Source organism: Rhea pennata, chromosome 23 (genome assembly GCF_028389875.1).
Source record: "Rhea pennata isolate bPtePen1 chromosome 23, bPtePen1.pri, whole genome shotgun sequence".
Classification (NCBI taxonomy): domain Eukaryota; kingdom Metazoa; phylum Chordata; class Aves; order Rheiformes; family Rheidae; genus Rhea; species Rhea pennata.
Window position 1 is genome coordinate 3,072,490 of NC_084685.1, and position 19,070 is coordinate 3,091,559.

The 19,070-nt window shown below is 61.1% G+C and overlaps 1 protein-coding gene across 1 annotated transcript; it reads left to right on the forward strand.

The window, feature by feature from the left end:
* Positions 1-1,968: 1,968 nt before the first annotated feature.
* On the forward strand, positions 1,969-12,438 carry NKAIN1 (sodium/potassium transporting ATPase interacting 1). The gene is made up of 6 exons (XM_062594125.1): positions 1,969-2,067; positions 8,404-8,541; positions 9,359-9,439; positions 10,307-10,504; positions 10,915-10,975; positions 12,353-12,438. Exons 1-6 carry the CDS (start codon positions 2,014-2,016, stop codon positions 12,436-12,438), a joined length of 618 nt encoding a protein of 205 aa, XP_062450109.1. The 5' UTR covers positions 1,969-2,013.
* The last annotated feature ends 6,632 nt before the right edge of the window (positions 12,439-19,070 follow it).

Genomic DNA, 19,070 nt, shown 5'->3' on the forward strand with positions numbered 1-19,070 from the left:
ATATATTTTATATGCATATATATTTTTTTCTATTTTTTGGGGGGGCTTTTGGCCTTGCAAGCAGATGCTGCAAACAAAGCAGCCTCGTGCAGCGAGGGCGGCTGCGGCAGACGCCAGGCACGGGCGGCCGGCCCCCTCGTCCCTAATGAGTGGCCAGCTGAGCGCAGGCTGTCGTCTCCTCTCTGCGAGGCATTAGCATCTGAAAAACAAAATAAAATAAAAAGGAGGGGGGGTCTGGAAGGAGGCCGGAGGGTGGCAAGCAGAGCAGAGCAGAGCGGCGAAACGCTCGGCCCTTTCCCGCCCGCTCGCGAATAAAGTTATCTGCTCGCTTCCTAGGGAAGCAGCTCGACGTGGCATATCGACCTCTTTAATCTAAAATTGATCCCTCGCAAAAACTCCACCCGGTCAAGAGCCAGGCAGAGCCCCGGCGCCGTCGCAGCCCGTTTTAGCGCTGTCGTCGTCCCGCGCCAGTGCGCGCGCAGCTCTTTGCCGGACCCTCCCACCGGCAAGGAGGGCTCGGGCGGACGTGAGCGTTTTTGACCCGCTGGAGGGGTTTCAAACGTTCCCGAGTTCAGATGGGATCCAGAGACATTTCTAGCGTGGGAAATGAAGGAAAAGCTCCCGGGGTGGCAGGTGCTGCAGGCTGGGTCCAGCGCTGCGCGTGGACGCGGGTTCGGGCTGCGCCCTCGCAAAATCGGAGGGTCGGGTTAGACGACGGCCGGAGCAACCCAACAGCCTAGCGCGGGGCTGCTCCCGTGCCGACGCGCGTGCAGCAGGGCTGGTTTAGCAGGTGCTTCACTGAGGGGGAAAAAAAAGCAAAACAATACGAAAATGCAGGGCGGAAAAGCGGCAAACCGTTCCCAAGCCTTTCCGCCGCTGGGTGACCTCCGAGGAAGGGCTTTCCGAAGCACCGGCTGGGTGCAGAAGCGCCGTCCCGGTTACTCCTCGGCAGGTTTGCACCGTCCGCTTCCCCAGATCCGCGCCCTGAAAAGGAGCGCGGAGAGGAGCGGCGGGGAGCGGCCGGCACCTCTCTGCACCTCTCTCCTTGCTCGGAGCTGCCGGATTTGGGCCGCCCCAGCCGGACAACCGGCTGCCGCCTCGGCTCTTTGGCCGGCACTCGCCTCCCAGCCCTGGGGTGCTGCGTGTACCGGGCTGAATCAGAGCAGGGTGCAGCAGGCGAGGAGCGGCGGGATCGCCTGGGCTTTCCTCCCGCCACGGAGCCAGCGCATCCCTCTGGCCCGTCCGCCCTCCCAGGCACTCGGCTCCCTGCCCCGGCACCGCCAGCCCAGGGGGCTCCTGGGGGGCGAGGGGGATACGAGGTCCCGGTGCTTCGGGTCCAAGCACCGTCCGCAGGGCGCCAAGGCTGCAGGGCGGCGGCGGGGGGGGGGGGGGGGGGAGAAGGGGAGCGAGGAGGCGGCAGCTCCGCGGCCCTTTTGTACTCGGAGAATCGCGGGGATTTAACCCCATCCTGCCTGCGCCAACGAGGCCGGAAAAAAATAAAGAAGGAAAAAAAAAAAAAAACGGAGGGGGGACAACGAAGCGATCGGAGGAGGCAGCGGCGCAGCCCCGAGCCGCGCCGGCCGCGCCCCCGCGGGCGCCCGGAAGCCGCCGAGGGCCCGCGAGCGGCGGCGGCGGCGGCTGCGAGCGCTGCGCGGCGCCGACCCCACCCGCCGCCGCCGCCGCCGCCGCCGCCGCCGCCCCGCCCGCGCCCGGAGCGCGGCCGTGCGCGAGAGACAATAGAGCGGGCGGCGCGCGGGGCTGCGCGGCCCGCGGCAGGGGCGCGCGCGATGCCGCCGCGGGAGCGCAGCGTGCGCGGGTGCGGAGCCGGCAGCACGCGGGAGGCGGCGGCGGCGCGGCGAAAGTAGCCGCGGTAGCCGGGACATGTTGCCGGTGCTTTCTTGATGCTGCCGGAGCCGCGGTGCCGCCGGCCAAGGGGAGGCTGGTGAAAGGTGGAGGAAGGCGCCGCGCCGCCACGGTGAGGGAAGCGCGCGGCTCCGCGCTTCCTGGGAAGCCATGGGGAGATGCACCGGGAGATGCACGCTGGTGGGATTCTGCTGCCTGCAGCTGGTAAGGCGAAGGGCCGAGCGCTCGGCAGCAGCGCGCCGCGCCGGGCTTTGTGCGAAAGCCGCGCTCCGCACGCCGCCTCGCCCGTGACCTTGCTGGAGCAGCGGCCTGGGGATGCTTTAACGCGACCTCCTTCCCACCCCCCCACCCCCCCTCCAAATAATAATAATGATAATAATAATAAAATAATAGGAGCAGTGAGAAAAGAAACGCGACCCAGCTCCGCTGCCTCAGGCCGGGGCTCCCGCCGGAGTCGGTGCGGAAGGAGAGACGGGTCTGAAGCGGTGCCCCGCATTCTCCGCGCCGGGGGAGCTTTGCCCAGCGGGTGGGAGCTTTGTTTCCTGCAGCACTCGCTGCCCTCCAAGTTAGCCCCGAGTGGAAGGGGGGAGCTTCAGATCCTGAAAAAAAAAAAAAAAGAAAAAGAAAAAAAGAAGAAGAAGAAAATAATAATTAATAATAATAAAAGGTGGCTCGGGAGATGTTTCTTGGGGCGCGGGCGCCTCTGAGACGGGCCGCCCGAGCCGCGGCCACGGCGAAACTTGGGGGCGCAGCCAGCACTTTGCAAACTCCCCTGCCATCCAACGGGACCGGGCTGCCGGCGCTCCGGCGCTGCAAAAATTGGCGGCTTTGGTTTTGACGGGAGCGTTGATATTTGCGATAATTAAGCTTTTCGTCGCACGCTCGTCCGTCTTCCTCAGGCTGGCGACGGAGCACCCGGCGACGGGAGCGCGCGGGGTGTTTCGGGGCGTCGCTGGTGGAGCCGGGGCCGAGGAGGTTGTCGTTAATTATCGGCGGCGGCGCCCCGCCGTCGGGCGGCCTCTCGCCCCGGGTTTAACATCGTCCGTCTGCTCGTTCTTCCCGACGGCGCTGGCCGTAGGCTCGCGCTCCGGAAACGTCGCTCCGGAGTTTGCCCTGCAAAGGTTCGCTTTGCAATTCGCCTGCCTTGCTGGTTATTCGGAAACGACGGGGGGTTTCCTGGTGCAGCAGGAGTTTTCCTGGCTTTCGGTCACTTTTTTTTTTTTTTTTGGCTTTTTTTCTTTTTTTCCCCTCTCCGCCGCTCAGCTCCCGAGCAGCTTTGCCGGCGTCTGCTCGGGAGGGAAACGGTCCGGGTCTGGAGAGAGAGAGAGAGAGATTTCAGCCTATTTGTTTTAGAAGGAGAAAGGATGGGAGGGATGAGAGGGGAGCCGAGGGCGGCAGGTCTCCGCGCTCACCGCGAGGCTCCTTCCCAGCTCGGCACAGCGGGTCGCGTCCCGACGGACGGACGGACGGAGGGAGCCGCGGCGGGTCGGTTCGCTCGGGTGTCGCCGTCGCGCGGAGGAATCCCGATGGTCCCAGGCGGTCCGGCACGCGTGGCCAGAGCCTCTCACCTCCCCAAGGAGGAGGAGGAAGAGGAGGAGGAGGAGGAGGATGCCGTCCCGGAGGCGCGGGAGCACTCGGCTCGGCCTCGAGGTGCCGGGCCGGCGAGGATTACGGGGTCCCGTCAGCGTGTCCCGACGGCGAGCAGAGGACGGGGGGATCGGCGCGGGCAGGGCGAGAGGGAAGGGCGGATTAGTCCGGCGCGGGCCCCGGGGACGGCGGGGAGAAGGTGGATTTTGCTGGTTCACGATCGCTTGTTAAACCAGCCTTTCCCTGGGCAGCCTGTTGTTGTCAGCAGGATTTATGTTTTCTTTATGGGAAGATGAAAGCTGCTAAGCCGGGGAGATGAAAAATGAACCTGCTGCCGGTGCCAGCAGGCACCCAGAGGCGCGGAGTTGAAGAGCGCTTGTTCACTCTGAAGCCTAGTGATGTCAGCTGTAGAGCACCTCGCTGCCGGGAGCAGGTGCCGCTCTGCTAGGTACCTGAATCCCGTCGGAGGCGGTGAAACGGGATGTCGGGATGTGGCCCGGCCTGAACTTTATATGTGGCTTTTCAATTACACAATTAAATGCACAATTAGGTATAATTACCAGTGCGCCGAAGCCGCCGCCGTCAGTAATAGGCATGTAATCCGCTGCAGTCGCTGTTTATACTGCTCGGCTCCGCTCCCTAATGATTACAGAAAGCTTCCACATTTGCATGGTTGCCATGGAAATCGGGTTTCGGGCACCGACGTGCGCGCGGAGGGTCCGACGGGTACCGGCTGCTCCGGAGCCCGGCCCGCGGCTTCGGGCCGGTGCGGCGCCAGTGGGTGGCCAAAGCCCCCCCCCAGCCACCTTGCAGCCGTCCGGAGCAGCGTGCCGGGGTGGATGGACAGACAGATGGACATTGGCATCATCCAGTGTGTATATTATATATATATTTTATATATATATATATATGCATATATATATTTTATATATATATTTCTACAAAAGCCCCAGCGGGAGAAGCCAAGGCACGAGGCGACCGCCGCTGGGAAAGCAGGCGGCCGGGGCCCGAATCGCGTCCCCCCCCCTCCACCGCTTCCATCCCGTCCCATCCCGCAAAGATCGGCAGGAGGCTCCGAAAGCGAGATCCGAGGTTTGCGGCGGCAGAAAACCGGGCGGAAGTTGAAGCCGGCGCTCGGGTGTTTGTTGGCCGGGCCTCGGTGGCGAGATTTGGGCCGAGAAACCTTGTCGGCGGCTGACGGCGGAGGTGCCCAAGAGGAGTTTTCCCACCGGGACAAGGGATCGGAAGCGGGAGCTGGCAGCGCTGGCCCTGGCGGGAACAGGGGGGATTTGGGAGCCGGCGACGGAGCGGGCTGATCCCGGCAGCTGGACGTAGGAGTCCGGCCACGGAGGCGCCCGCTCCGCTCCTCGGATTTCCCATCTGGGAAGCGGGAAGAGCCGGAGGATCAGGGGGCTTGGGAAGGGAGAAGGAGCCGGTGCCCGAGAGCGACGCCCCGTCCCGCCCGTCGGGGCCCCCCCCCCGGCCCCGGCAGCCGCGGCCCCGCGGGGAGCCGGAGCGGGGCCGGGAGATGCTCCCGGGAGACTCGTGCTTTGCCCCCAGCCGTGGAGGAATGGAGACGGCGTTGCGCTGAGCTGGCACGGGCGCGACGGAGACGGAAAACGTCTCTTCCCGCAGCAACCCTCTGCTTTCGCGCCTGACCCCGACCGGCACCGGGGCTGTGCGGGGAGCGGGGGACACGGGGGGAACCAGTGTAAATCGGTGCAGCCCGGTCAGCTGGGACTAATGCACCGGGCGGCAAACAAGGAGGCTTTTCCAGGCCGGCGGCATTGCAATCGGAAGTGGTTGCAGCGGCACGGAGGCATCTCGCAGCTCCTGGAGTTTTGCTGGGCGCTTGCAACACTGCTGGGTGCTTGAAACACTGCTGCAGGTGCAACGCTGCAGGGCACTTGCAATGCTGCTGGGTGCATGCAACGCTGCTGCGGGTACAACACTGCTGAGCACTTGCAACACTGCTGCGGGGGCAATGCTGCTAGGTGCATGCAACACTGCTGGGTGCATTCAACACTACTGCGGGTGCAACCCTGCTGGGTGCTTGCAACGCTGTTGTGCGTGCAATGCTGCTGGGCGCTTGCAACGCTGCTGCGGGTGCAACACTGCTGAGCACTTGCAACACTGCTGCAGGTGCAATGCTGCTAGGTGCATGCAACGCTGCTGCAGATGCAACATTGCTGGGTGCTTGCAACGCTGCTGGGCACTTGCAACACTGCTGCAGGTGCAACGCTGCTAGGTGCTTGCAATGCTGCTGGGCGCTTGCAACGCTGCTGCGGGTGCAACGCCGCTGGGCGCTTGCAGTGCTGCTGGGTGCAACGCTGCTGGGTGCCTGCAACGCTGCCACGGGTGCAACGCTGCTGGGCGCTTGCAATGCTGCTGGGTGCGTGCAATGCTGTGGGGTGCGTGCAACGCTGCCGCGGGTGCAACACTGCTGCTGGGTGCGTGCAACGCTGCTGCGGGTGCAACGCCACTGGGCGCTTGCAACGCTGCTGGGTGCAACGCTGCGGGGTGCGTGCAACGCTGCTGCGGGTGCAACGCTGCTGCTGGGGCTGTGCAACGCTGCTGGGGGCGGCGCGCGACGGAGCCGCAGCCTCGTGCGCGGGCCGCGGGCCGCTCGCTCCTCGGCTCCGGGGAGCGGCGCCGGGGGCGCAGGCTGGCCGGCCGCAGGGTCCCTCCGCGTCGGCGGGCGGCCCAAGCGCCTCGTCGCACGCTTCGTGTTTCCCTTTTCCCTGTTTTTTTGGCCGGGGAACGGGAGCGGGCAAAGCCCGCGGCGGCGCGACAAGCACCGAGAGCTTGCAGCACAGGCGCTGCCTCTGCTCGAGGCGCCGAGCTCCCGCGGCACCCACGGGTGCGCGCGCCGACGGGCTCCCTCCGAAGCAAACCCGGAAAAAGAAATAATAATTCATAATAATAATAATAATAATAATAATCCCGACGCGGTCGCCTCCGTTGGGGCCGTGGGCGAGGGAGGTCGTTGGAAGAGGCGCCGCGGCGGTCGAGCCCCGCGGTCCCTGCGAGGGGGGAAAAAGAGGGAAAAAGATGGGAAAAAAGGCAAAAAAAAAAAAAAAAAGAGGAAAAAGTGCCTACACTAGGTGTTTTATGAAAAGAGGAGATTTATGGGGATTAAAAGCAATTACCTGGTCTGGAGGCAGGCCAGAAAGGCTGGGACTGATTTAAGGGAAAACCTCCCGCGGGATCGTTACCAAATTCCTAAATAATAATAATAATAATAATTACCGCTAGCACTGTCCCGGGCGGCCCCTTTTTTTCTCCTTAAAGCGCCCCGAAAAGCGTCGCGGGCGCTTCGGGCGAGGGGTTCCCGCGGCGGGCCGGGCCGGCCGAGCTCGGTCCCTCCGGGCGAAGCCAACGCGCCGCCGGCCGCTCTCCGGCTTCGTTTTTTTACGGCCCGTCTCGTTAGCGCGGTTGTTACCGGGCAGATTCCTCGCCCGCCGGCGAGGAGGGACCGCCGGTTGCCATAGAGATAAGGTTGGCTTTAATCAGGATTTCTTTCCTGGGAGAATTGATTCCCCAAAAGGTGTCACTAAATAAGTCAGTAAATTGGATTTTTTTTTTAATTTTAATTTTTTTCTTTTTTTTTTTTTCCCCTTTTCCTCCCATCGGATTGTATTAACGGGGAGGCGAGGGGGGGAAATTACCCCTCGCTCCACGCAGATGTCGCGCTAAGGAACTTAACCGGGAGCATCAGCTTGGAAATTGCCTCTTGGCTTAATCCTCGTCCAACCGGCTCCGAAGCCCCCGCGCAGCGGACGCCGGAGCCCGGCCGGGCGCTGCGCAACCCGCTTCGCTCCCCGAGGGCGGGATTCGAACCCGCGGCGCCCGGGTGCCACCTGCTCCTCCGTCCCCAGCGCTTTCCGGCTTTCCGGGTGGGTTTAGGGGTATTTTTGCCTTTTTTTTTCTTTGCTTTTTTTTTTTTTTTTTTTTTTTTTTTTGCTTTTTTTTGCCCAAAATGCCTCAGATTTCCCCCTCCGGGCTGCGGGAGCCGCTTTTGGGATCCGCGTGGGATTTGGATGGAGACCGGGAGAGCCTCATCCAGACCTTGACCCTCCGGGAAGCTCTGGCCCTGGGTTACTATTATTATTATTATTATTATTATTATTATTATTATTATTATTATTATTATTATTTCCCCCCATGGGATCGAAACGAGAGATGCAAAGAAAATGTCCCGGAGCCGGGACGCTCCGAACATCCGGCCTCCGCTCCGCGAGCTGAGCGTCCCGTCAGCCCCGCGGGAGGAGAGGAGCTTCCCGCTGCTGCTCGAGGACGGAGGCGAGCGAAATGGGAGCGTATTTTTATGTTTATTTTTTTTTCCCCCACCCCCAAAATTGCCCTTTCCCCGTTTTCCCGTCGCCGGGGGACGTTCGGATCCTGCCGTCGCGCTTGGCGGGGTTTTAACAAAGCCGCCGCTGCGGCGGAGGGCGGATTTTGCCTTCTGATATTCCCCCGAGGAAATGTAAAGGGAAAAAGAAAATGAAGGGAAAAAAAAAGGAACCGGAAAAATAAACTAAAATAAGAAGAATCGGAAAAATAAAATAAGAAAGAAAGAAACTAGAAGAATATAAATTAAAAAAAAAAAGAGAGAAACAAAACCCTTTCCGTTCACGAAAAGGGGACGTTTTCCACCCAAAGAGCCGCTGCTGCCCATACGGTGGGGGGAAAAAAAATATAAAATAAAAAGTTTAGCCTGCAGGAAAGCTTCCCGTGGGCGAAACGCCGGGGAAAGGCCAATTTGGCAAAACGCAAAAATCTCCGTCGCCGCCGCTGAGTTCTTGCGCCGATATATTTAGGCCGGGCTGGGTGGTTGCACTGGGATTTTTTTTTTTTTTTTTTTTTTTTGCATATATATATATACACACACACTAAATATCCGTTAAAAAATATATGTATTAAGGGGAGGGGCCGTGCTCTGTGGGCCGGCAGGTCGCGGCGCTGCAGCGGCAGGTCTTCGACTTCCTGGGCTACCAGTGGGCGCCCATCCTGGCCAACTTCGTGCACATCATGGCCGTCATCCTGGGCATCTTCGGCACCGTCCAGTACAGGTCCAGATACCTCATCGTGGTAGGTGGCCCCGCCCTCTCGTCCGTCCGTCCGTCTGTCGCCTGCGGGGTGCGCCCAGGTGGCCGTCCGTCTGTCTGTCCCTACCCACCCCCTCCCAACTGGGCACCTCTAGGCAGTCAAGTGGGTCCGTCTGTCCCTTCCGTCGGGTGCCCCTGGGTGGTCCAGCCGGTTGTCCCGTCCCCGCCACCCCCACCGTGGGGGCGCCCCTGGGCCGTCTGTCCGTCCATCCCCTGCGGGGCACCTCTGGGTGGTTCATCTGTCTGTCTATCTGTGCCCCGCGGGGTGTCCCTGGGTGGTCCAGCCGGTTGTCCCGTCCCCACCACCCCCACCGTGGAGCATCCCAGGGCCATCCGTCCATCTGTCTGCTGCGGGGCACCTCTGGGCAGGCCATCTGTCCATCTATCCATGCCCTGTGGGGTGCCCCTGGGTGGTCCGTCTGCCTGTCCGTCCGTCCATCCGTCCCCTGCAGGATACCCCTAAGTAGTCAGTCTGTCCGTCCATCCCTGCAGGGCCCCCCAGGCTGTCAGTCCATCCATCCCCCGTGCAGCACTGTCTGTCCATCCATCCGTCCATCCCCTGCGGGACTCCCCCAGACAGTCTGTGTGTCCATCTATCCGTGCCTCGTGGGGCTCCCCTCGACGGTCCGTGTGTCCATCCGTCGGTCCATCCACCCCCTCCCGCGAGGCATCCCGGGGCGTTCCGTCCATCCATCCGTCCGTCTGTCTGTCCGCGCGCCGCGGGGTGCCCCCGGGCGTTCCGTCCGTCCGTCCGTCTGTCCGCCGGGGCGGGGCGCCTGAGCGGGCTCGCTCTCGGGCAGTACGCGGGCTGGCTCGTGCTGTGGGTCGGCTGGAACGCCTTCATCATCTGCTTCTACCTGGAGGTGGGGCGCTTGTCCCAGGTAAGGCCGCCCCGCGCCCCCCTCTTCCTCCTCCTCCTCCTCCTCCTCCTCCGCCGCCCGCTCTCCCCCTTCCTCCTCCCTTTTTGCCGTCTCCTTTCTCCCGCTTTCGTCCTTCCTCCCACCTGCCCTTCTCCCTTTTCTCCTTCCTCCCTCCCTGCCGCCTTCTTCCTCTTCCTGCCTTCCTCCCTCCCTCCTCTCCTCCTCCTCTCCCTCTTGCTTCGTCCATCCCTCCTTTCCTCTTCCTCCCTCTGCTTTCCTCTTCCTCCCTTCTCCTCCTCTTCCTCCCTCCCCCTCCTCTTCTTCCTCCCCCTTTCCTCTTCCTCCCTCCGCTTTCCTCTTCTTCCCCTCCTCTTCCTCCCTCCCTCTTTCCTCTTCCTCCCTCCCCCTTCCTCTTCCTCCCTCTCCCCCTTCCTCTTCCTCCCTCTCCCCCTTTCTCTTCCTCCCTCCCTCTTTCCTCTTCCTCCCTCCCTCTTTCCTCTTCCTCCCTCTCCCTTCCTCTTCCTCCCTCTCCCCCTTCCTCTTCCTCCCTCCCCCCTTCCTCTTCCTCCATCTCCCCCTTCCTCTTCCTCCCTCCCCCCTTCCTCTTCCTCTCTTCTCCTTCCTCTTCCTCCTTCCCCTTTCCTCCTCCCTCCCACTTCCTTTTCCTCCTTCTTCTTCCTCCTGCCTCTCCCCTTCCTCCTCCTCCCTGGGGGCAGCACCAGGGCTGCCAGGACGCCCTAAGGCGACGCCACCCTCGGGGAAGCAGCTGCTGCTGCCACCCCATGGGACCGGGGGTGACCAGGGGGGGACCGGGAGGGACTGGGGTGGGGTGCGGGCGAGCGGGACCCCGCGCCGGCCCCAGGGCTCTCGGGCTCTCCGCCGTCGCAGGACCGCGACTTCGTCATGACCTTCAACACGTCCCTGCACCGCTCGTGGTGGATGGAGAACGGCCCCGGCTGCCTGGTGACGCCGGTGCTGGGCCCGCGGGCGGCCCCGCAGGGTCACCACGTCATCGCCGTCACCGGCTGCCTCCTCGACTACCAGTACATCGAGGTGGTGAGCAGCGCCGCGCAGATCTTCCTGGCGGTAAGGACGGCCGGGCCGAGCCAGGCCAAGCTGGGCCAAGCCGGGCCAAGCCTGGCCACAGGCTCCGGTGCGTCTCCCCCCCCTCCGAGATTTCCTATTATTATTACCTCTATTTCAAAAAAAATCTTTCCCCTCCAATCCTTTTCCAAGATTTCTTATTTTTTTAATTCTTTCCCCGTCCGCTGCTTTTCCAAGATTTATTATTATTATTAATTCTTTCCCCTACCCGGGGTGTCGCCCTTTGCCCAGCACCTTGCCCAGGCGTCGGGTTTTGCCGTCGCCGCGCGCGCCCGGGCTCGCGCGCCTTCGCCCCGCTCGCGCCCCGCGTCGCCGGCGGGCAGCGCTCCGCTCCCGGGTCGGCGCTGCTGCCCGCGCTCAGCGGCTCGCGCCCGGCCGCTTGTGTCTTGCAGCTCTTCGGCTTCGTCTACGCCTGCTACGTCAGCAAGGTGTTCCTGGAGGAGGAAGACAGCTGTAAGTGCTTCAGCCTCGGCGCGGCACCGGGATGCTGCACCCGCAGCGGGCGCCGCGATGCTGCTCCCGGGATGCTGCACCCGCAGCGGGTGCCAGGATGCTGCTCCCGGGATGCTACTCCCGCAGCAGGCACTGGGATGCTGCTCCCGGGATGCTGCTCCTGGGATGCTGCACCCACAGCGGTCACTGGGATGCTGCTCCCGGGATGCTGCACCCACAGCGGGCACTGGGATGCTGCTCCCGGGATGCTGCACCCACAGCGGGTGCCAGGATGCTGCACCCAGGAAGCTGCACCCACAGTAGGTGCCAGGATGCTGTTCCCAGGATGCTGCACCTGGGATGCTGCACCCATAGCGGGTGCCAGGATGCTGCTCCCGGGATGCTGCACCTGAGATGCTGCTCCCGGGATGCTGCACCCACGGTAGGCGCTGGGATGCTGCACCTGGGATGCTGCACCTGCAGCGGGCGCCGCGATGCTGTTCCCAGGATGCTGCACCTGTGGTGGGTGCCATGATACTGCACCCAGGATGCTGCACCCGGGATGCTGCACCCATAGCGGGTGCCAGGAAGCTGCTCCCGGGATGCTGCACCTGGGATGCTGCACCCGCTGTGGGTGCCGTGATGCTGCTCCCAGGATGCTGCTCCCGGGATGCTGCACCCGCGATGCTGCACCCGCAGCGGGCACTGCGATGCTGCTCCTGGGATGCTGCACCTGTGGCAGTCACCAGGATGCTGCTCCCGGGATGCTGCACCCACAGCAGGTGCTGCGATGCTGCACCTGCGGTGCTGCACCCACAGCTTATCTGCTGCCGCTGCCGTCTTTGCAGCACTTTTGCATTCCAGGCGGCACCCCCCGTGCGAACAAAACTCCTGCATCCAACACACTTTTAATACTAATGCCGCTGCAGCCGCGATCCAAACGCGCCCTTTTAATGCAACATTAGATCTGGAAACGGATGGACGCCGTCAAAACTGGGAACGGGCTGCGCGTTCAGGCGGGAAGACAAATCGGCTCGGAGAGCGGGTCGCCCCCGCCCCGAGTCCGCCCCGGTTCCCCCCCGATTTCCCAGGCGATCACACACTGTTCTGTGCAAATTGCCGCTTCTTAGTGATTCCCGTAGTTATTGCCGGGAGCTCGGTCGTGCTCCGGCTCCCGTAGCGCCTCGGAAGCGCTGGTCCAGCTGCACCGGGTGCCGGGCGCGGCGAGAGCCCGGAGGCTTTTGGAGCCGATTTCCGCTTCGGATTTCGGGACGGGGCGAAGGGTGGGGGGAGAAAAAAAAAAAAGAAAAAGAAAAAGAAAGAAGCGACAAAACCAGATAGCGATTGGGTTGAAAAAAAATGTCCGGGAGGCCTTCACCTCCCTCGCTCTCTCCGCAGTCGACTTCATCGGCGGCTTTGACTCCTACGGCTACCAGGCGCCGCAGAAGACATCGCACTTGCAGCTCCAGCCCTTGTACACGTGAGCGCGCGGCCGGCGGCGAGACAGCCCCCTTCCCCCTCTCCCGTTAAGCTTAGCGCTGAAACGCGCTAAAAGCCGCAAAATCCGAAGGGATTGGCCCCTGTTTGGGCTTTGCCAAGGCGGGGGGGGGATATAAAAAATGAGTTGTATGTGAAAGTAAAGTCAACGGCACGGCGCGCGGTTGCACGTGCAGCTGCTGTGCGGCTGCGAGCTCTGGTGAGGCTGTTCAAAGCATTTTAAGGGTGTTTTTTTTTTTAAAAAAAAAATAATTTAGTTTTTTATTTAAAGAGCAGCCCTCGGTGGGTGGGTGCTGCGGGGGGGGGGGGGTTGCGGGGGCAGGATCCTAATGCCGCGTCTCTGCTTTGCTCCTCCAGATCCGGGTAACTTTCCCCCCCACCTCCTTCCCTGCCCGCTTCCCCGCCTCCCCCTCCGGAGCCGAGCGTCCCGCAGAGACGGACACGGCGTCAGGATTGCCCGGAGCCATCTCGCCTGCTTTTCCCGGGCCGTCTGGCAAAAGCCGCGCGCCCTCCGCACCCTTCCCTTCCTCCAGCATCCCGCCGTACCGCCGGCGAGCCGAGCAAATCCGCCGGCTCGGCCGCCTGGCCCGCTCCCAAACGTCGCGGGCACCTCCTGGGCCCCGGACCGCCGAGATATCTCCGAGCATCTCCCCCGGACCGGGACCGACGCCAGGCGACCCCCCCACCCCGGAGCCCGGGGCTCCTTGGCTCCTGTTTGCCGGCTCCTTCCGTGTTTTTAATGAGCGGCGCGTCCTTCTCCGGGCGGAAGGACACCGGAGCCATGTCGCTTCCCGTGCTGAATCGACGCCTTTCCCAGTTCGGGATATTCAGAGAGCTTCGCCGAGCCCCAAAAATGGGACTTAGGACGGCCGGAGTTTTGCTTCTAAAAAGAAATTGCAAAATCACCGGTGGAATAAAACGCCGCCGAGGACCCTGCTCTGGCTCCTCCGAGCTCAAACGCTCCGGGACCGCCGGCGCGGGAAGCGCGAGGCTGCCGTCGCTCCGGGCGGCCCTCCGCCTGAGCGCTCGGCTTTGGCAATACTGACGCTGCTTTCTACGCCGCCCCTTCGCGGCCGTTTTAATTAATATAACGAATGTTTTTATTTGAAGTGCCTGAGCTAGCGGTTTGTCGAGCGCCGGCCCCCCCGCGTCCGGGCCGTCTCCTGGCTCGGCCGCTCCGAGCCCGCTTCCCGCGGGTCCCGAGCCGCTTCGGCCGCCGCGAGCCGTCAGCCTGCCTGAGCGCTCGCTTCCCTCCCGAAAAGCCGGAGACTCGGACGGACAGACGGACGGACGGACGAGCCGGGAGCGTTTGCAGCATCGCCGGTCCCGCGCCGTCGCCAGGGGCTTTGCGAAGCAAAAAGCAACTGGGGCCGAGGGGGTGGGAGAGGGGGTGCAACGGGGGCGGCGAAGACTCAGCTTCCCAGCTAAAATCCCCGGCTTTCCAGTGAAAATCCGCAGTTTTCCCAGTTAAAACGCCCGGTTTGCCAGCTCCCGGCGCCGGCGGCACCGGCCCGCGTGGCGACGGGCTGCCCTTTCCCGGAGCCGGCAGCGTCCGTTTGCGGTGGTGGATCTGCCTTTCCCGAACCCCCCCCCCTCGGGATTTGGGCCGCTCGTTTCGACCCCGTGAAAAACAGGAACGGACGCTATCTGACAGCAGCGGGAAAGGCTCGGAGCGGGGCGACACGCGGCCGCCTCCGCTCGAAACGCGCCGGGAATCGAGAGCCTTGGGATAACGGGGAAACCAGACGTTCCCGAAACGCTCCAGGCTGCTCTCCAGGGCTTCTTTTTCTTTCTCCTTTTTTTTTTCCCCACCTTCTCTCTCTGTTCTTTCTCTCTTTTTTCCCTTCCCTCCTGCAATCCCGTGCCTCCGAAGGCAGCCTCCGCACCGGCTGGGCACAGCGCTGGGTTGCATCCAGTTTGCACCAACGCTTGGGTCCCTTTTGCACCCAGCAGTGTTTTCTTTTTTTTATTATTATTTTCATTTATTTTTCCTTAATTTTTTTCTTCCTGCCAAACAGCCCTAAAGTGCCAAAGGGCAAAAGCGAGAGAGAGGAAAAGCTGCCCGAGCCCATGTCCCACCGCTGCTCGAGGGGGGTGCGGACGCTGCCAGCCCCCCCGAGCAGGAAAAATCATCTTATCCGGGTAAACGCAGGTCCAGAGAGGGGACGGAAAACCAGAGCGGCCGGGCGCGAGGGCGGCCGGGATTTACGGCTCGGGCGAGGACGGAGGGGCTGGCGGGAGCGAGTCGTGGCGGCAACTTCACAGGCAATAATTTTGAACCTTTTCCCCTCCACCTGCCTTTTCCCCAAGTCAAAAAAAAGGGGGGGAGAAGGAAAAATAAATAAAAATTAAAATTGAAAAAAAAAAAAAAGATTTTTAAAAAAGCCCTTTGCGGGCCCAGCCGCAGCCTTGCTCCGAGTCTCCGGCGCCGGGGCGAGCCGAGCCGAGCCGAGCCGAGGGTCAGCTTGAGCCCCCACCGTGGCCCTTTTGGCTGCGCTTCTGCTGGGTTTCTTCTAATCGGGATTATTTATTCATTTATTTTTCCTTCCTCCTCCTCCTCCTCCTCCTCCTCCTCCAGGCTCCAAAGGCGGCTGCCGGGCGGCATCCCGGCCGGCGCGCCGGCGTTTTCCCGCGCCGGCGCCGAGGCTCGTGGCCACATTCAGCCTGCGAGAAGCAAAGAGGCGAGCGGAAACCCTGCTCTGGGGCCCAGCCGGTGCTCAGCGACCTTTTTTCTTTCTTTTTTTTTTTCTTTTTTTTTTATTTTGGCTCAGTTTCCTTTCTTTTTTCCTTCTTCTTCTTCTTCTTTTTTTTTTTTTTTGTTTGTTTTCTATGAGACCGTGTTTGTAACATGACCCGAGGCTTTCTTTTCTATTCTGTAATTATAAAAGTCGAAGGAGTTTCATCCAGTGGCTCGGCTGGTTCATGTGCGTTTCCGGGCTTGCAGCAGTGGCATCGGTGAAAATTTAGTGGGTTTTTTTTGTTTTGTTTTGTTTTTTGGGGGGGGCTTTTTTCATTCCCCCACGAGATCCCGTCTCTGGGCTGCTAAATGCTGCCCCAACAGCTTGGCCCAGCCAGGACTTTCTCCATTTCTTTTTTGAACTTTTTCCTTCATATGATGGTGGTTCTGTCCGGACCGCTGGCCGGTTTGGTGAAAATGGGTATATTTTTTTTCCGGGAAAAGGTTGGATTGCAACCCAAGACCAGGCAAAGGCAGTTGCTGAGGCCCTAAAGCCCCGGTGCCCCCCGCTCCCGTCACCCTCCCGAAAAAGCAGGTTTCCCTGAAATGCCCCGCGGCCCTGCACAGGGGGTAATTTGGGTAATTACAGGTGTTTTGGTGAAGCCTGATTAAATAAGAGCCATTTGCTGCCCGCTCCGTACCCAAAAGGGAGTGGAGGGGATGGGGGGTGGGGGGGGGTTGGGGAGGGAGGAGGGATGCGGGGACGGATGCTCGTTGCCATGGCGACAGCGAGGCCAATCGAGGCAGAAGTGGGTCAGCATCCGCCGGCGCCCCAGGGCATCGCCTCCGCGCCCCGGAGCCGGCTGCACCGCCCCGGGGGGGAAACCGGGGAGAGAGGCAGAACCGAGGCCGCGCCGAGCGATTTCCGCGCTCTTTTCTTGCCCCCCACCTGCCTCCGAAAACCAGCTTTGCGGTCGCCTTTCCGGCCAGCCGTCGGCTCCTGGGAAGGCAGCACGATGCGGAAGGGCGGAGAGGAGCCGCATCCCACATCCCGCTCCGGCAACGGAGGGTAAAAACCCAGTAATTCCCCCTCCCGCCCCCAAAACCATCCCCGGGGCTGCGCCGGGGCGGAGGCGCTTGGCAGCAAGGGTTAATACCCGCTTCCAAGGGCGAGGACGGGCCCTTCCTGGGAGCGCCCGCGGATCAGCCCCGGCCCCGGCGGATCGGAAGCGACAGTTACGGGCAGAGCCCTAATACGGAGAAACACTTGAGTTATTGAAGTGTTTTTCAACTGGAGCCGTCAGGGCTGCCGGAGGGGAGGGGGCTGCAGCTTCCAGTTTACCGCGCTGTGTTTGCAGGCATCAAAACTCACCGTCCTTTAGCTCGCGTTTATATTTGACGGCCCACGGAGAACGCTACCTGCTGCGAAACGTGATTGAGGGGCTGGGAGACGTTGTCGCTCTCCACAGAATTACCCAGTCAGGAGAAATAAAAACATACCGCGGACGTGTATTTGCCGGATAATTATTGTGGTGGGAATTAATTGGAAACCGGCTGGGGAAGAGGCATCCGAGGCAGCTCTCGCCTTCCTGCCGGAGCCGGAGAAGGAGGAGACCGCCAAGGAGAGGCCAGGGTGGGTTTTTCGCCCTTTCTCCTCCGTTACGGATGTTTCAAGGGGTTTTGGGGTGGCCCCGGCCAGGGATCTTGCTGGCTTGGCCCCAGGGCTGCGTGGCCCGGCGGCGAGCGGGCGAGCGACGCTGCTCCGGTGGCACCGAGGCGCTGGGCGGGCTGGCAGCTTCGGCGGCTCTCGGCACCGCCGCACTCCCCCGGGGCAGGGATTTACCGGACTTCTCTCTTGGGTTTCCAGCGCTTTATTATTATTATTGTTATTATTGTCCCTAAAAGGAAAAAAAGAAAAAATAACAGAAAAAAAAAGAGGCAGTAAAAAAGAAAGCACGAAATGGCATCTGCAGGCAAAAAGTGTAAAACCGTACAGGGGGGTTAAAGGTATTATAACAAGTCAGATTTTTATGCCTTCTAACAAAGAGGTCTTTTGAAATGAAAGCCCCAGCAAAACAAAATAAAAATAAGAAGGCCTCTGTCAAAAGCTTCTCACAAGCGGCGCGCTAGGGAAAAGGCGTCGGGTAAGCGGCTTTGGGCCGTATGCTCGCAGTTTGCTGTCGGCAGGACCGCCGAGGAGGCGGAAAGGCCAGAAATTGGCTTTGCAGGTGATCAAACTGCATTAGCTCGGGGCTGCAACTCAGGAGGGAGGGAGGGAGGTCGGGGCATCCGCAGGGCGCTGCTGGCGGCCAACACGGAAACCAGATTTAAGTCACTATTGATGGGGAAAATGCACCAAGAGAGAAAACAGTGCAGAAATCCGTAGCGTGCGCTGATATTCGGGCTGTTTAAATTCCAAGTGGCTCTGCTTTCTGGAAGCTCAAAGGCTCCCGGAGAGCGGGACGTGTCGCCCCATCTCCGAGCCGGGAAGCGGTGGCCGGTGGCGCGGGAACGGAGCTGCTCTTGCAGCAGCGCCCCAGCAAATTCCCCATCCCGCAGCCTGGAAAAGTGGGAAAACACCTGACTGGGAAAAGCAAACATTACTGGATGTGCTTGTAGATTGGGGTTTTTTTTTTTTGTTTAATTTTTTCCCCACAGGTGACCTCAACCGGGGGACGAGGCCCGTTCGAATCCGGACAAACACGGTCGTTGTGCGGGGACGGCAAAGCAGCGACCGACCGACCCCGGCGGCATTTAGGAAACGCCTTCCCCGCACGCCCGGCTTTTGGGAAGGCTCCGCTTCGGCAGCCGAAGGGAGAAGGGCTTCCAGTATTGCCTGAAATTCTGGTTATTTAGCAAATAAATAAATAAATAAGTACCTGCCCCAACATTCCCATCTGCTCCCTTTTCTCCGTAGCCACAGAAATATCCTTCCTGCCCGTTCTCCCAGGTGTGTCTCAGCACTGGGGAAGGGTCTCCGGTCAAAATATTTTTTGCAAGTATGGGAAAACTTTGGACCACATTGACCGACCTGGGGGGATTTTAAAACGGAAGCGACGACTCCCAAAAAGACCATTGGAGCCGGGCATGCGGGTTGCACGGAAAAGGACGGAAACCCAAAATGCATCTGATTCTGTGGGGGGATTTCGCAGCCACGCGGCCGGCCCTGTGATCGCCGCTCCGCCGCACGTCTCAGCTCCCACGTCTTTGCCGGGCAGCCCGAATTACAGCACCTTCGCTGTGACCGTGGGCGAATCTAGCCCATTTTGGGGGCGCGTTACCCTCTCAGATAACTAACTCTGCTCACAAAATTTATTTTAAAGACCCCCCCCCAGCCATCCCTCCCCACCGTGTCTCGCATCTGGGGAGGTATCCGGTGCACAGGGCACCAGAAACCATTTCCGAGACTGACTTTTCGGAGCCGTATCCAGCTCCCGCCGTTCGCCTGGGCTTTGGGTTTCGCCTGGCAGCTGTCTCCTGCCTCGTCCTGCCGAGATGATACTGTGGTTTCCTCCAAGAGATCTGACTCAGCAGTCGGTTGCCGATTCCAAACCACGGGAAATGACAGGTTTTCTAGCACATCAGCTGGCAGGGTGGACGGGCCACGTTCTCCTTCGATCTCACGCATGCAACAAATGAAAGAAAATGCTTTAATTTGTACTAGCTTGCAGCTGCCCTTACAGCTCATGGAGGGGAACGGCTTCGGAAGCAGAAGTCCTAGGAGCTGCTCAGGACCTGCGAAACCAGAAGTCTCCGAGGTCTCTGCACGAGCAAAGCCCAGCTGCTGTCAACACCAGCTGCGGCTGTGCCGGCTGCAAATCGGACAAATCGTCTCCCGGCGTCCCGGCGGGCGCCCCGGAGGAGAGGACGCTGCTGCCCCGGAGATTCGCTCCTCGATGGGAGCGTGGCCACCCGCATCTCCGTCCTCACCGGCGGGGGCAA

What these genes read in the sequence shown, in the direction of transcription:
- NKAIN1 (XM_062594125.1), top strand. Translation starts at nt 2,014, where the DNA reads ATGGGGAGATGCACCGGGAGATGCACGCTGGTGGGATTCTGCTGCCTG. An exon ending in GATTCTGCTGCCTGCAGCTG is followed by an intron (nt 2,068 to 8,403) that starts GTAAGGCGAAGG and finishes GTGGGCCGGCAG; the next exon opens with GTCGCGGCGCTGCAGCGGCA. An exon ending in CCTGGAGGAGGAAGACAGCT is followed by an intron (nt 10,976 to 12,352) that starts GTAAGTGCTTCA and finishes CTCTCTCCGCAG; the next exon opens with TCGACTTCATCGGCGGCTTT.